This window comes from Schistocerca americana, chromosome X (genome assembly GCF_021461395.2).
Source record: "Schistocerca americana isolate TAMUIC-IGC-003095 chromosome X, iqSchAmer2.1, whole genome shotgun sequence".
NCBI classification, from domain to species: domain Eukaryota; kingdom Metazoa; phylum Arthropoda; class Insecta; order Orthoptera; family Acrididae; genus Schistocerca; species Schistocerca americana.
This window is the reverse complement of record NC_060130.1, coordinates 917519065-917536407: the sequence shown is the minus strand read 5'-3', so window position 1 is coordinate 917536407 and position 17343 is coordinate 917519065. Positions and strand designations below refer to the sequence as shown.

Here is a 17343-nt window from a genome sequence, read left to right as displayed (position 1 = left end):
AGCACTCGAAATTTCCGCATTGCCTCATAAGGTTTGGCCCAGTTTATTGTGTCATATACAGATTTAAAGTCAATGAAAGGATGGTGCACACCAACATTGAATTCATTGGTCTTTTCTACTGTTTGGCGGAGAGTAAATACCTGGTTTACAGTTGACTTTTCTGGTCTGAACCTGCATTGATAGCTTCCAATAATATCTTCTGCTATAGGTGAAACAGGATATTTGATAGTACTTTACATGTAATATTTAAAAGCGTTATGCCTTTGTCGTTGCTGCATTCAAATAGATCTCCTTCCTTATGCTCCAGACGCACTATCCCTACATTCCATTCTTCTGGCAACTCTTCCTTTCTCCAGATGAAGCACACAATCTTGTAAATCCTGCGAGTTAGCTCAACTCCTCCAGCTTTCAATAGTTCAGATCTTCTAGTGTCAGTTCCTGGTGATTTTCGGTTCTTGAATTTGGCAATTGCTTTATTGTTCACTTCTCCTTGGGAAGGGGGAGGTACTATGGCAGCATCTTCTGGAGCGACTGGGATATCTTCAATAGGGGACTCTGAAGATTCCAACAGTTCACTGAAATACTCTACCCAACGCTCCAATGCCTCTTCATCATAGGTTAGCAGTGTCCCATTTCTACTTTTACACAGGTTGATGCGCGGCTTAAATACTCTTCTTTCACTATCAGTTTTATGATAAAATTTTATAACATCATTTGTTTTTCCAGCTGTCTCCAGTTCTTAAATTTGCTTTCTTTTTCACTCCCTTTTCTTTTTCCGATGTAGTTTCTTCCCTTCTTTTCTTTTATCTTGATAATTTCTTACCGCTAGACGAGTATACGAATTCTCAAGCATTTTCCTGTATGCCAAATTTTTCTCCTGACTTATTCTCTTGCATTCTTCATCAAACCAGGAATTCCTCAGCTGTTTTCCTTCTTTCCCTAGTACTTCTGCTACCTCAATGCCTGCATCCCTGCAAGTGTTCCATCCTGATCTAGATTATCACTTACACTAGAGGTATATAATGCAAGATTGTCAGCAACCTTCTCAGAGTACATTTTAGAGTTGTCTTCATATTGTAACTTCGATACCATATACTTACTTTTAGGTGTTCCTTTGAATTTTTTTGCATTGGATATTCGAGCTCATAGTTTCGCAATTACAAGGTAGTGGTCTGAATCTACATTAACTCCTCTGTAAGTATGCACATTTACTACGTTTGAGCAATGCCTGCCATCAATAATTACGTGATCAATTTGGTTGAAGGTAAGCTGATCAGGTCTCCACCATGTTGCTTTATGAATCTTTTTGTGTGGGAACGTAGTGCTACCTACAGCCATGTTACGCGACAGTGCAAACTGAATCACTCTGTGGCCATTGTCATTTTGGTATTCGAGGAGGCTGTGCTTTCCTATTGTTGGGAGATAATCGTCTTCTTTACCGATCTGTGCATTTTTAGTGTTATAGACAGGGTATCTGTCATAAGTTCTCTCGAGGTTCTCAAAGAAGTTGTCTTTATACTGGTCATCTAATACTTCTGTGGGTGCATGTACATCGATCAACGAGTAGTTTGAGAATTGGGTCTTCAATCACATATGTGAGATTCTATATGTATTCCAGTGACTCCACTTACTAGGAGTTTAAACTTTTGTCTTACCGTGAACTCTGTACCAAATTCATGGTGGCTCTCTGAACCATGTAAGAAAATTATCCAGCATCCCATATCAAGCACTCCATGTCCAGCCCATCGTATTTCCTGTAGGGCAATTATGCCTGCCTTTGTTTAATCAGTCGATCTAGTAGTAACCTCAGGGCCACCACCCTATATAGTGATTGTACATTCCAGGTTCCAATAAACACATCAATTTTTTCATTTTCATTTGCCTTTAACAGTGCCATGTCGTCGTCCATAAACCCATCTGGCTTGTTTATTCTGAGGTTTCTGAACAAGAACTTTTCACAGGGACGGGTTGTTAGCCGCTTGCTCAACCCCCAACTCGGAGGATCAGGATTTATACGAGATTTACTCATTTAGCTGGCTTCACTATGCCTATAGGGCCCACCCTGCCCCATATAGTGCGATACAACTTGTCTGTCTCCTTTTTCAAGACCCCTCTGGCTTTGGTGACTCTGCCAGTAGCTACGCTACCACTGACACAGCTTTTGACTTCATCAGAGCACGCAAATTGTCCCGCCCGGCACTGAAGGTGCCTTCAATATGGCGGTGTCCCATGGGAGGGACCTCAGGAATAAGTGTCTCCTAAAATTAGAACCAAATTTACGACCTGACACACTGTTCTTAATGCTAACATCAGAAACAGAAATAGACAAAATAATTCTAAGCAAAATAAAGTAAAAAACATCTACTGGATGAGGACAAATCCCTCCTTCAGAACTGCAGTAACCTTATCAATAAACCATTGCCTCACATAATAAAACCTTCATTCCTGGATGGTACGTTTCCTAATAAGCTCAAAATTGCAAAAAATATACCTGTTCATAAAAAGGAGAGTAAAGAAGATCCAAGCGAATACGATGGCAATCAGACTTAATTCATTTCCAAACAAAGCAAAAATCTTTTCACCTCTTCAGTTCAGATTCCAAGGAAAGAAAACTACTGCTAATGCAATACATGAATTATTAACTCTTACTCTGGAGCTCGTCAACAAAAATCTTCCAGCTATAGGCATTTCCCAGACCTCACATATGTCTTTGACATGGTTAATCAGAGCATCTTGCTACAAAAGACAAATCATATTCCTATGGAATAAGAGGAGTCACCCATGACTGGTTTGAAAGATCAAGAGCAATATGTTGAATGAAACGAAATCAATCCATCAAGAAGTGCCAGCACTCCACATTCTTCCACACAAACCATAAAGCAAGGTATTTCCCACAATTCAGTATTAGGCATCACGTTGTTTTTATTTTACACATAACCTATCAGAAGCCAAAACCATTGTGTTTGCTGATGACACCACTGTTCTCATATCGGCTACAGAAGAATCTCTCCAGTCTGCTGTGGAGAGAACCGTAGATCAATTAAACTCATGGCTTAAAGTTAATGTGCTGATTCTTAATGTGGCAAAGACACTCAGACTAACTTTTCTCACTGCCAAAATGGAAATCTAATGGTACCAACTATATCACTGGACAACAATAATGTTGAATTTTAAATGAAACTAAATTCTTAGGGGTTTCCAGAACTGATACCCTTACTTGGAAAAAGTACATTGATTTAACTATCAAAAAGTCTATAAAGTACGTTTTATGATAAGATCAATAAGGAATGTATTATGGTCTTTTCCAGTCGATACGTAATTATGTAATATTTTCTTCTGAAAGTTCTGAGTCAGTAAAGTTATTTAAACTTCAAAAGAAAGTAATCAAACAATTTTATTCAATCAGCAAAGAGAAACATGCAAACCACTATTTAAAAAGTTGAATGTATTGACCCTTCCATGCCAGTAAGTACTAGAAATATTACATTCTACGAACAAAATATGAAGCCAACAATTTATATTATCTAGAGTAGTAGAGTTCAGAATATTCAGTCGCTTTTGATTTAGAGAAGTTCAGAAGATACCCTGAACCGAAAGTTATTTTTTCGCCAATTCATAACATACGCTGTACTGAAAATTAATTTTTTCTTCTATGTTTGAGGGAATAACTTTGATAAAATACATTTCTGACACATTTGAGTGTGCATCTTAGTGATCTAAACATATTCAGCAACCTACACTACGTAATCAAAAGTATCCGGACACCGTCAAAAACATACGAGTTTCATATGAAGTGCACTGTGCTGCCACCTACTGCCAAGTACTCCATATCAGCGAACTCAGTAGTCATTAGACATCGTGAGAAAGCAGAATGGGGCGCTCCGTGGTACGCTGTACGCGAGATTTCTACATTCCTAAACATCCCTAGGTCCACTGTTTCCAGTGTGAGAGTGAAGTGGAAACATGAAGGGACACGTACAGCACAAAAGCGTACAGGCTGACCTCGTCTGTTGACTGACAGAGACCACCGACAGTTGAAGAGGGTCGTAATGTGTAATAGGCAGACATCTATCGAGGCCATCACGCAGGAAATCCAAATTGCATCAGTATCCACAGCAAGTACTGTGAGACTTAGGCGGGAGGCGAGAAATGTTGGATTTCATTGTCGAGCAGCTGCTCATAAGCCACACATCACGCCGATAAGTGCCAAACGACGCCTCGCATGGTGTAAGGAGTGTAAACATTGGACAATTGAACAGTGTAAAAACATTGTGTGGAGTGACGAATCACGGTACGCAAGTTGGCGATCCGATGGCAGGGGGTGAGTATGGCGAATTCCCAGTGAATGTCATCTGCCAGCACCTGTAGTGCCAACAGTAAAATTCGGAGGCGGTGGTGTTATGGTGTGGTCGTGTTTTTCATGGAGGGGTCTTGCACGCCTTGTTGTTTTGCGTGTCACTGTCACAGCACAGGCCTACAATGATGTCTTAATGACTTTCCTGCCCCCCCCCCCCCCCCCCCCCCCCCGCTGTTCAAGAGCAATTTGGGGACGGCTATTGCATCTTTCAGCACATTCGAGTACCTGTTCATAATGCACGGTCAGTGGTGGAGTTGTTTCACAACAATAGCGTCCCTGTAATGGGCTGACCTGCACAGAGTCCTGACCTGAATTCTATAGAAGACCTGTGGCACATTTTGGAACTCCGACTTCGTGACACGCCTCACCGACCAACATTGATACCTCTCCTGAGTGCAGCACTCCATGAAGAATGGGCTGCCATTCCCCAAGAAACCTTCCTGCACTGATTGAACGTATGCCTGTGAGAGTGGAAGCTGTCATAAAGGCTAAGGGCGGGTGAACACCATATTGAATTCCAGCATTACCGATGGAGGGCGCCACGGAACTGTAAGTCATTTTCAGCCAGGTGTCTGGATAACTTTGATCACATAGTGTATATCGCTATGGCGTATTCGTAATCAAGTCAAAATCGGACAGCAAGGTCGTCACTAAAGTACAATACTTAGAGCTAAAAGCGCTTATATTACTGACACCAAACAACAGACAGAACATAACAGAACAGAGCTCCTGGTTGGAGAATGGTGCTATTCACACAAACATCGAGTATTCCAGAATATACAAATATTACAAGCATAATAAATTCGTAGAACCTTCCAAAAATGAAGAATACTAAATAGCAAATAAATTCTGCTGGTCGGTTGTTTTTTTTTCTTTCTTCTCAAAGTAAGGATTGTGGCAAAGTGAACCATGGTCGCAGACTGTTCCGATCCCTCCCCCCACAGCAATCGAGGAAACTGTAGGGAATATGGAGAAGAGATAAAAATAATATCAATGAGTTATTTGTTTATGCTTCCTTCTTTTCCCTTTTTTAAATTATTATTAATATTACCGAAAATAGCAGGAAACCGACAGTGCAGGGAGGAGGGAGCAGCAAGTCGCCAGACTCAGTGAGACTATCAAGACATAGGTTGTCCGGCCCCGGTAGCTGAGTGGCCAGCGTGACGGAATGTCAACCCTAAGGTCCCGGGTTCGATTCCCGGCTGGGTCGGAGATTTTCTCCGCTCAGGGACTGGGTGTTGTGTTGTCCTAATCATTACCATTTCATCCCCATCGACGCGCAGGTCGCCGAAGTGGCGTCAACTCGAAAGACCTGCACCAGGGGAACGGTCTACCCGACGGGAGGCCCTAGCCGCACGACATTTCATTTCAACACATAGGTTTACAGAGAAGAACATTCTGACGACCAGAGAATAACCGGTTCTAACGGTGGAAAAGGAATTGATCAATTCCTCACTCCAGTAAAACCTCAACTCTGCGGTGGGTTAAGAGCGACACTACAAAGGAAATCGCAGAAAAATTGCCTGTATTTCGGATTGCGGATAACTGCACAATGGCGCTCATCAGAGAAATGCCAAAAATCAAGGACATTTTTCTTTTCATCACCAAACAAGTAGTGAACTGCGTGTCCATTAGTGGGAAGTAACCCGAGTCCAGCAACAGGAGCAGGTGTGAAGGTATCTGACGAGAAGTCATATGGATAACTAGGACCAGCATCTGTTGCACCAAGAACCAAATATCTATTGCCGATCCACACACCAGGCGATGCTCGTCTGTGTCCAGAACATCACACACAGTGGAATGTCTGCAAGGTGAATCCCGTAAAGAAGGGGCCAGCATGCTTGCTTTCCACTAACGGTAAGGTATCATGCAGAATAGATGTTAGTGGCAAGATACGGAGTACACACCAATCGCCAAGTGGCACACTAGTCGATGTGGGATGCTTCCTCTCAGTCACATTTACTGACCAGTGCTGCTGAAGAAAGCCATAGATCCCTTTGTGGATGTCAAGAGTGTTGGAAACATTACAGTACAGACATAGCTCAGTTCGAGGAAAATAAGGCAGAAGTAAAAGAAGGGCAGCAGGACGTCTGAAAGCTGGATAGGGCCTGAGAGAGAACATGGTTCAAGGATTTCCAGCAGCAGGTTGCAAAGCCACATAGGACAACGGCAACACAATACTGTCTGAGAGCTGACACAAAGCGCTGTCGTTCCATGAAGGACATGATACTGAGCCAAACCGGCCCTACATAATGGCAGGGCGAATGTCTCCTACCTTATCTTGAACAGCAAGCCATGGCAAACATATGAATGTAGTGCTTCTAGGATGTGGTGGGCCACGGACGGCGGAATAGGAAATGTCTCTGCCACGTGGGGGGTATGTGACGCCAAATAGACATTTACATGTGCTGTCCATTGCAAAAGATCGATGACGTGTGAACGATGATCTAGGAGCCCAGCTCGTATATGGGCAGTTGGCGCCGGCAGTTGAGGTCAATGGTGCACCACAGATCACTTGTGAAATCGAGTCCTAAGCTTTGGATAATACCAGCTACACGCAATGGAGGAGCGCTGTCTGCAGGAAGGCCTGCACCTATAGTCACGGTGCTCAATTTATTGACGTTAAGGCACGTAACAGAAGCTCTGCCATAGGTGGTAGCCATGTCAGTCATTCCCTGACCTTACAATCACAAGAAAGAACGATGGCGAGGTCATCCGTATAAGCAGTGCAATTGAACATATGGCCACCAAGAGACATCTCAGACACACGTTGATGGAGACCACAGAGCAATGGTTGCACGATGAAAGCACACAACAGTACAGAGAGCAGCCAGCCTTGATGCCCCGAATGACAGATCAAGATGGGAGGAGTGAGTCAGCCAGTCTAGGGTACTCGGATGAAGCACCACGAAGGAGACGCATTACGATGTCGATGGTACTGTCAGAGTATCTTGTGTTGCTGAGCATCCCTCCCAGGCAGCTGTTATCGACCAAATAAGACACCTTGCTGGATTCAGGAGCTGCCAATAGTCCAGGCACATGACAAGCAGGTGCAGAAGTAATCAAGTCCAGATTGCGACAGAGTGCAGTGTAAATGTCATTGGCATCTTCCAAAGAAGTTTGGTCAGGGGAAACAACATATCAGGCCATTCATTTAAGCTGTGCAGGCACAGATGGGTAAATATCTTTGTGTCGCTATTGAGCAACGTCAGGGGCATAAGGAAGTAAACTTGTCTATGACATTGTCTAGCATTACTGTTTTCCATTTTATTTGCAAATAACATGCGTACAAGTTTACATGTACTGTGCTGTGCTGTTTATTTACATGTGCATTCCTTGTTTCCTGCAAGGAAACAAGGAGGATGAGCCTGATTACTAGGAAGTCATGCTGCAGGATTTATTTACTTCACTTGTTCATAATGTGGCTCTGTTGTTCATATTTACATTGTCACATGACAGAACGTGCTATGAATCAAAGACAGAGCCATTCATTACTCAGTGTTATTCAGAGATGAACAGTACAATACGTTGGAGCAGTACTGATACAGTGCAATTTACCTGTATTATTCTGCGACTGTTCTCTTGAGTGTAAATATAATATTACTAATTGGGTTTAGAAGAAGCTACTATTTCGGAAGTGTTTACCATTTTTAATTTCCCTACTGCAGGCCATGCTGCTGTTTGTAGGCTCTAATAAAGTCTTGTTAATTACCGACACAAAGGACTTGAAACATATATCTAATTTTTCATGGAGGCTTCATATTAAATCCTAAAGTTGATCAAAACCTTTTGTAAGCATCTTTTGTGATAACTGTTGACTAAATTGATATAGATCTGTGGGTACCGTATTTGCAGCATCTTTTGCATGACACACTTCTTTTCAACAAAAGCTATACCTTAAGGGTACGTTTCGTACTAGATGAGTGTAGCAATGACAATGGTGTGGCTATTGATTGAAATTGACAAGGATGCTACTATTCCCAAAGGTCTAAGTTTGCTTTGGGGTTTTACTTGATTCAAGTTTACACAGATTATGTTAGAGTAGCCTATAAGCCCTTGACATAGGAAGATTTGTTTACATTTTCCAGATCACTTTCGACCACACTCAGAAACAGCACTCTAATGGTTGAGTTGTGTTGATGAAACAACATAAATAAAGTGAAGTCTCCTTACAATGAGGCCACACAGTAAATATGCTGTGAGGATGATCAGATGAAGGCATGTGTAATATTTAGCAGCAGGTCAATGGACTAACTGCAAACTCAACTATTACCATTATTGTATTTTAGATAGAGTACGACATGAACTGACAGGCTTCCAAATAGGTTTCAGTACAAGCATTCTGCCTCTGAATGACACATGTTAAGTGTTACGGTATAAGCTCTTACTGTTAATGGTAAAGTATCAATAGTAATTAATCCAGATTGTTACTGTTAATGTAGGGCAATATCTTAATATTCTTCTCATTATCCAGAATTGCCACAACAGAAAGTGAATTATAGATAAATTGTATGGTACTGAAGTGGCAGATAGGAAAGTTTATTTTCAGAAAAAAAGTTGTATAATATTTAATATTCCCAGGGGCTTTAGTGATTACACATATTAATTGCACTATTACTATCAAATGTGCGATACCTGTTGTTTTGAAACTGCTGCAAAACAGAGTTTGACATTTCATAGTAAAACTTAGCACATTAAATTAATTATGGTATGACACAGTTTTAAGTAGCGCAGGTGTCCAACGAAAAAAATAGAAAGTAATGTATCTTGCATAGTGGAAGCATGAGATGAATGGAAAAAAAATTCGGTTTATTTCTGCATCTTTCTGAGGCATGAAACTTAGTATGCAATAGAAACTTTTTACAAAAACCTAATAAAGTGTCTGACATTAGAAAACTGTAAATGGAAAGTGAGGCCAGAGTTGCACAGATAAGAAATATAATATTCCACAGGTATCAATTCTAGGATCACTTATATTCAATGAATATGCAAATAATATGCCTTCAGCAGTTAGTTACAATGTTTTGATGTAAGATCAGTTGAGGGAATGGCCACAATTTTACAAAGTGAATGCACAATTTGTAACTTGTAACTGTCTAATAACAACTATAAAGTTATATTAATATCTTAAATATATTTTATTCCATAGCACAACATGCATTCTTCAAATATAGAATGAATGAACTGAATTTTCGTCATAGTTAAAGGAAGAAATGAAAGCCTAGTGTGCCTAGTTACTACTGGAAATTGAGGTAACTGGCCTGTAGCTGTCTTGGTTTCTTACAAACTAATATTTTATGGAATGTGGATAAGTGATCCTATTGGTAAACATCTAAACCACACAAAAATTACAGCAGATCATTTGAACCAAACAATATACAGGTTACTAGCATTGTAAGAGCACTGTTAGAGGACAGTAGGGTGTGAAAATAATTCATATTTTGGAATGACACAGTTTTAATTAAGGAACAAGAAGTAAAATTAGAGATAAAACAAAAATGTTAATAAACATTTGTTAATTCATTCAGTGCAGATGTAGAGAAAATCATTAGCAAAGTTAATTGTCTACCTCTCAATCAAGTAGAACTGTATTTAATGGACGTTGACTGCTTTCTTACTATTTATTTTTTGGCAGTGAAGAGTGTTTTTTTTGTGTACATAAACTTCATTGTTTGGGTGTGATGTTAAGAAAACGTGACATCTTATACAGAATCCATTTTATTTATCACTTTTGGTATGTACTGCCTGACATTTAAACTTAATTTTGATTACCTGTGAACTTTTAGTTAAAATACTATGTTCACACGCACATATACACACACATACATACACACACACAAATATTAGTGTGTATTTACAATATTTTTGAGTTGTTCGAAGTTTGCCCATTTTGTATTTATTTCTTATTTTGTATATATCTCCAACATCAGGCTGTTTCTATTATCGTCATAACGTAAGATTTTTTTACGCAACAACTGGAACTTTTAAAGAGCAGTTGAGCTCAGATAATACTTGGTATACTTCCTCTGAAAACTATGTGGAACAGACATTTCAAAATCCCTTTAATAACTGAAATACGTTACTGGCAGATTGAATGACTACTAATACATCTGATATCTTTGAGGATGTGCACATTGAAACTGGTATCAATGACTATGAGGCTGTAGCAGTGACATTAACTACCAAGTGTGTAGAGCAACTGAAACAAGGACAAAGGCTTACATGTTTAGTGAACTACACACAGTCAGTAGTGTTAAATGTCAAAGAGAAAGTGGAAAAGTTAAACTTGGGTAGTAGCTTGTAGAGGATCTATTGCTCACGTTTAGAAGAACAGTTGATCAAAAACTGTATAGATATGCACCTAACAGAGGAGTTCTTTTTGAGAGGGTCCCTTGATATACAGTCTTTGTAAATAAAATGCAAAAGAGCAAAAAGTACTGCACAAAATGTGTAATAGATAGGAAAGGACACCTGTGTCTAGCCTTGGTCATTAAGAGATGCCTATATGGTAGCACTCAAGTTGGAGATACCCAGTTTGAATCCTGGTGGTGGCAAAGTTTTCCTCATCACCAAACTTTATACCAATACCCTGGCTCAAATTACAAACCTCTCCACAGTGTTTGTTGGAGTGATTAACTGTGAAACTTGACTCTGATCTGTCCATTGAGTTTGATGAAAAAGCTTTGTGGGTCCATTGGTACTATTCAAGAGGAGAAAGAAATTCTGGTCATAAATAAGGCTACTTGTTGGTGGGTCCAAAGTTTATGCAGAGACAATCATGGATGAAAGAAGAATCAGAATTTGGGGCAGCAAAGCAAAAGTGTACCTAGTTTAATTCAAACACTGTTATAAAATGCGTAGTATAGATATTAGTGATAGTGGCATTGTGAAATAGCGGAAATCACTCGAATTTAACAAGTCCAAAGTGCCTGATGGAATCTCTGTGAGATTTTATATTGATTGTACAAATAAATTACTCCCTTTCTTAACCATGATATACAAATGGCTCCTCTAACAAAAAATTATCTCCTATAGTTGGATGTAGGCAATAGGCCACTTCTGTTTACATGAAAGGTAGCAGAAGTGACTTGCAACAGTACCTTCCAATATCATAACATATTCTGAGCTCAAAAGTAATAGGCATTTTAGACAGAAAGAGTTGCGATTTTCTCACATAAGGTACAGAAATTCACCCATGAAGTCAATGTGGCAGATGAAGTATTTCATGACTTTCTAAAATCATTAGAAGTAAGACCTCACCAACACTGTTTAACGAATATGCAAGGACATGGGTTATCGAATGAAATTTGTAAATGGAAAGAACACTTGTAGGCGGGGAAAACGCAGCCTTTATCTCGGATGGGACAAGTGTCCCCCAGGGAATACAGTGGTACCCTTGGCGTTCATGTTTATATTAATAACATGGCACTCAGTATTAATAGTAACACCAGAGGTTTTTGTAGATCCCGCCTTGTGATTAAAAATTTCTTCTGCTGAACGAAGAGTAACAGTTGGTGCTTTATGTAATACGAGTGTTACTGGGACTTCCATTACATCTTTTCTCGTCTTTTCCACGATAAGAATGAATCCAGATTTTTTAAACAGAACACCTCCTGGCACCATTGGAGTAGCTCATGAATCAGGGTGGATGGCGGCTAAAAATTTTCTGAAGTTCTTTACCAGTCATGCTTACTCGAGCAAACAAAATACACTCCTTATTATAAAGGGCAATCACGCATCACATGCCACTCTGGAGTCATTTGACTTTTGTAGGAATAATAGGATATGCCTACTAGGACTTTCAGTTCATACAAGTCACAGTTTGCATCCATTCGACGTGTCTTTCTATTGTCCACTGAAGACTGCCTGTTCTCAAGCCTGTGAAGATTATTTAGGCCTACTGTCTAACCCAGGAGCCATGATTACAATCCACGAGGTAGCTGGAATATTTGGCAAAGCATACCTCAGAGTGAGTAGTATACAGACTGCTGTGAACAGGTTCGGAGCTACTGGCAATGAGCCTCTAGACAGCAAAATTTTTATGGATGAAGATTTTCAAGCCTAATACACCACTAATAATGTTGAAAACAATCAACAGGTTGCTCTTGCCACTGGTCAGCAACTCATTCAGTCGGACTTTTCTTAAGACCGCACGATGTCAGCAACCCCACCGAAACAGCCTACCATTTCCTCAGCTGTTTCTCCACAGCCATCAAATTCCTCGACACTCCCTCCACACTCAGCACTTTCTTCCGATGGCCAGCAAAAAAACAGCCAGGAAACTAAGGAAGAAACTGGCTTCTTACAACATTTCTGGAAGCCCTGTGAAACGAATTCTTGAAAACAAGAAGGAAGAAAAAGATTTGCTAGAACTGAAAAGACAAGAAGGATTGAAAAGAAAATCTGAAACACTAGCTTCAAAGAAATCCAAGTGCCCAAATGACCGAAAATTAAAGGAAACTAGCAAGTAACTGGACTACTCATCATCTGATGAATCAACTCAACGAATTCTTTATGTGGAGGAAGACGGCTCTGATACTGAAACAATATTAGAAGAAGTTGTCGAAGACTGCATTATTTGCGGAGAACATGAAAAGGAAGGGTTGTGGTATCAGTGCATCATGGCAAATCTGGGGTACATGCTGCATGTTCTGGCTGCGATGATGGTGAAGCGAAAGACACGCCCTGGAAGTGTGATTCTTGTGTATGAACTGTATTGCCTGCGTAATTAATGTTATTCTAAATTTCTGTTGTGAATAATATTTCACAACTGAGTTTCAGTATGAGCAATCTGGTATTGTATTTTTGGTGTTGCATCTTTGACTTTTATGCATTATTTCTCTGAATTTTTAAAAATTTTCCCTCTTAATGTAAACGTCCTACCCCCATGAACCATGGACCTTGCCGTTGGTGGGGAGACTTGTGTGCCTCAGCGATACAGATGGCAGTACTGTAGGTGCAACCACCAAGGAGGGGTATCTGTTGAGAGGCCAGACAAACGTGTGGTTCCTGAAGAGGGGCAGCAGCCTTTTCAGTAGTGGCAGGGGCAACGGTCTAGATGATTGACTGATCTGGCCTTGCAACACTAACCAAAACGGCCTTGATGTGCTGGTACTGCGAACGGCTGAAAGCAAGGGGAAACTACAGCCGTAATTTTTCGCGAGGGCATGCAGCTTTACTGTATGGTTAAATGATGATGGCGTCCTCTTGGGTAAAATATTCTGGAGGTAAAATAGTCCCCCATTCGGATCTCCGGGCGGGAACTACTCAGGAGGACGTTGTTATCAGGAGAAAGAAAACTGGCGTTCTACGGATCGGAGCGTGGAATGTCAGATCCCTTAATCGTGCAGGTAGGTTAGAAAATTTAAAAAGGGAAATGGATAGGTTGAAGTTAGATATAGTGGGAATTAGTGAAGTTCGGTGGCAGGAGGAACAAGTCTTTTGGTCAGGTGAATACAGGGTTAATCGAAAAGGGATAATGCAGGAGTAGGTTTAATAATGAATAAAAAAATTGGAGTGCTGGCAAGCTACTACCAACAGCATAGTGAACACATTATTGTGGCCATGATAGACACGAAACCCATGCCTACTACAGTAGTACAAGTTTATATGCCAACTAGCTCTGCAGATGACGAAGAAATTGATCAAATGTATGATGAGATAAAAGAAATTATTCAGGTAGTCAAGGGAGACGAAAATTTAATAGTCATGGGTGACTGGAATTCGAGAGTAGGAAAAGGGAGAGAAGGAAACATAGCGGGTGAATATGGATTGGGGGAGAGAAATGAAAGAGGAAGCCGCCTGGTAAGAATATTGCACAGAGCATAGCTTAATCATAGCTAACACTTGGTTCAAGAATCATAAAAGAAGGTTGTATACCTGGAAGAATCATGGAGATACTAGAAGGTATCAGATAGATTATATAATGGCAAGACAGAGATTTAGGAACCAGGTTTTAAATAGTAAGACATTTCCAGGGGCAGATGTGGACTCTGACCACAATCTATTGGTTATGAACTGTAGATTAAAACTGAAGAAACTGCAAAAAGGTGGGACTTGAAGGAGATGGGACCTGGATAAACTGACTAAACCAGTGATTGTACAGAGTTTCAGGGACAGCATAAGGGAACAATTGACAGGAATGGGGGAAAGAAATACAGTAGTAGAAGAATGGATAGCTCTGAGGGATGAAGTAGTGGAGGCAGCAGAGAATCAAGTAGGTAAAAAGACGAGGACTAGTAGAAATCCTTGGGTAACAGAAGAAATATTGAATGTAATTGATGAATGAAGAAAATGTAAAAATGCAGTAAATGAAGCAGGCAAAAGGGAATACAAACGTCTCAAAAATGAGATCGACAGGAAGTGCAAAATGGCTAAGCAAGGATGGCTAGAGGACAAATGTAAGGATGTAGAGACTTATCTCACTAGGGGTAAGATAGATACTGCCTACAGGAAAATTAAAGAGAGCCACTTGTGTGAATATCAAGTCTCAGATGGACACCCAGTTCCAAGCAAAGACGGGAAAGCAGAAAGGTGGAAGGAGTATATAGAGGGTCTATACAAGGGCGATGTACTTGAGGACAATATTACGGAAGTGGAAGAGGATGTAGAAGAAGATGAAATGGGAGATATGATACTGCGTGAAGAGTTTGACATAGCACTGAAAGACCTGTGTCGAAACAAGGCTCCGGGAGTAGACAACATTCCATTGGAACTACTGACGGCCTTGGGAGAGCCAGTCCTGACATAACTCTACCATCTGGTGAGCAAGATGTATGAGAGAGGCGAAATACCCTCAGACTTCAAGAAGAATATAATAATTCCAATCCCAAAGAAAGCAGGTGTTGACAGATGTGAAAATTACCGAACTATCAGTTTAATAAGTCACAGCTGCAAAATACTAACGCGTATTCTTCACAGACGAATGGAAAAAGTGGTAGAAGCTGACCTCGGCGAAGATCAGTTTCGATTCCGCAGAAATGTTGGTCCACGTGAGGCAATACTGACCCTACGACTTACCTTAGAACATAGATTAAGAAAAGGCAAACCTACATTTCTAGCATTTGTAGACTTTGAGAAAGCTTTTGACAATGTTGACTGGAATACTCTCTTTCAAATTCTGAAGCTGGTAGGGGTAAAATACAGGGAGCGAAAGGCTATTTACAATTTTTACAGAAACCAGATGGCAGTTATAAGAGTCGAGGGGCTAGAAAGGGAAGCAGCGGTTGGGAAGGGAATGAGACAGGGTTGTAGCTTGTCCCCGATGTTATTCAATCTGTATATTGAGCAAGCAGTAAAGGAAACAAAAGAAAAATTCGGAGTAGGTATTAAAGTCCATGGAGATAAAATAAAAACTTTGAGGTTCGCCGATGACATTGTAATTCTGTCAGAGACAGCAAAGGACTTGGAAGAGCAGTTGAACGGAATGGACAGTGTCTTGAAAGGAGGATATAAGATGAACATCAACAAAAGCAAAACGAGGATAATGGAATGTAGTCGAATTAAGTCGGGGGATGCTGAGGGAATTAGATTAGGAAATGAGGCACTTAAAGTAGTAAAGGAGTTTTGCTATTTGGGAAGCAAAGTAACTGATGATGGTCGAAGTAGAGAGGATATAAAATGTAGACTGACAATGGCAAGGAAAGCATTTCTGAAGAAGAGAAATTTGTTAACATCGAGTATAGATTTAAGTGTCAGGAAGTAGTTTCTGAAATATTTGTATGGAGTGTAGCCATTTATGGAAGTGAAACTTGGACGATAAATAGTTTGGACAAGAAGAGAACAGAAGCTTTCGAAATGTAGTGCTACAGAAGAATGCTGAAGATTAGGTGGGTAGATCACATAGCTAATGAAGAGGTGTTGAATAGAATTGGGGAGAAGAGGAATTTGTGGCACAACTTGACAACAAGAAGGGACCGGTTGGTAGGACATGTTCTGAGGCATCAAGGGATCACAAATTTAGCATTGGAGGGCAGCGAGGAGGGTAAAAATCGTAGAGGGAGACCAAGAGATGAATACACTAAAGAGATTCAGAAGGATGTAGGTTGCAGTAGGTACTGGGAGATGAAGAAGCTCGCACAGGATGGAGTAGCATGGAGAGCTGCACCAAACCAGTCTCAGGACTGAAGACAACAACAACAACAACAACAAATGTAAACGTTTATATATTTGTCAAGTTACCCACCCCAATTCGTCATCTTACCCCTTAGGTGGAGTAAGTTGACGAAAATTACACCTTTTCTGAAAAATATATTTCATATTTCTAGAAGTGATAACAGCATTTAAATATTTTTTATTCAACAAGAAAAATTAAAATAACTGTCCCTTTAAATTTCAGGTTCTTAAACCACGTACGAAACCGTGGGAAAAATCTGAAGTTTATTTCGTCATCTTGCCTCACCTTCCCCTACACAAATATTCAGTCTATTTTGAATAAAATTTGAAGTGGTTTAACGACTTACTAATTTCTTTAAATGTTCAGAAATGTAAAACTGTGCGCTTCATAAATCGTAAAAGCGTTGAATCCCGTGACAACACAAATTATACATAACTGGAATCAGTGACCTAATAGAAATACCAGGTTGTAAGAAATTATGGATCAGTATATGATATAGGCTCAACTGGCAGACTTGAGTTCAGTCATAGGAATTCTATGAAAATGCATTCAGTCTAAAAATGAGATTCCTTACAAAATACTCATGCGACCCATCCTAAAATACTGCTCAAGTGTGTTGAAACCAACAAATGGCCACAGGTGTGTCTGACTAGCGGACGCTCATCGCCGAAATACCTGTACTGAAAAATCTGTTAACCCTAGAAATCCTGCTTACAAACATTCAATAATCAGTGCCAAATGAGATATCTAGGAATATACTGTATCTACCAATGCATCACTCCCGTATGGACTGCGAAGATAACGAACAACGCTCACAGAAGTACGTATTCAGGCAGTCAGTCTTTCCGCACTCCATACGAGAATGGAACGA

General features: G+C 40.3%; 1 protein-coding gene across 1 annotated transcript; it reads right to left on the bottom strand.

Annotated features, from left to right (window-relative positions):
* Positions 1-1143: 1143 nt before the first annotated feature.
* LOC124556393 (craniofacial development protein 2-like) lies at positions 1144-1897 on the bottom strand. Its single transcript, XM_047130356.1, has 3 exons — positions 1838-1897; positions 1632-1754; positions 1144-1581 (listed from the first exon to the last, which is right to left on the bottom strand). The coding sequence occupies exons 1-3, from the start codon at positions 1895-1897 to the stop codon at positions 1144-1146; spliced, it is 621 nt and encodes a 206-aa protein (XP_046986312.1).
* Between the last annotated feature and the right edge of the window lie 15446 nt (positions 1898-17343).

What these genes read in the sequence shown, in the direction of transcription:
- LOC124556393 (XM_047130356.1), bottom strand. Translation starts at nt 1,897, where the DNA reads ATGGCACTGTTAAAGGCAAATGAAAATGAAAAAATTGATGTGTTTATT. An exon ending in TGTTTATTGGAACCTGGAAT is followed by an intron (nt 1,755 to 1,837) that starts GTACAATCACTA and finishes ATTGCCCTACAG; the next exon opens with GAAATACGATGGGCTGGACA. An exon ending in GACAAAAGTTTAAACTCCTA is followed by an intron (nt 1,582 to 1,631) that starts GTAAGTGGAGTC and finishes ATGTGATTGAAG; the next exon opens with ACCCAATTCTCAAACTACTC.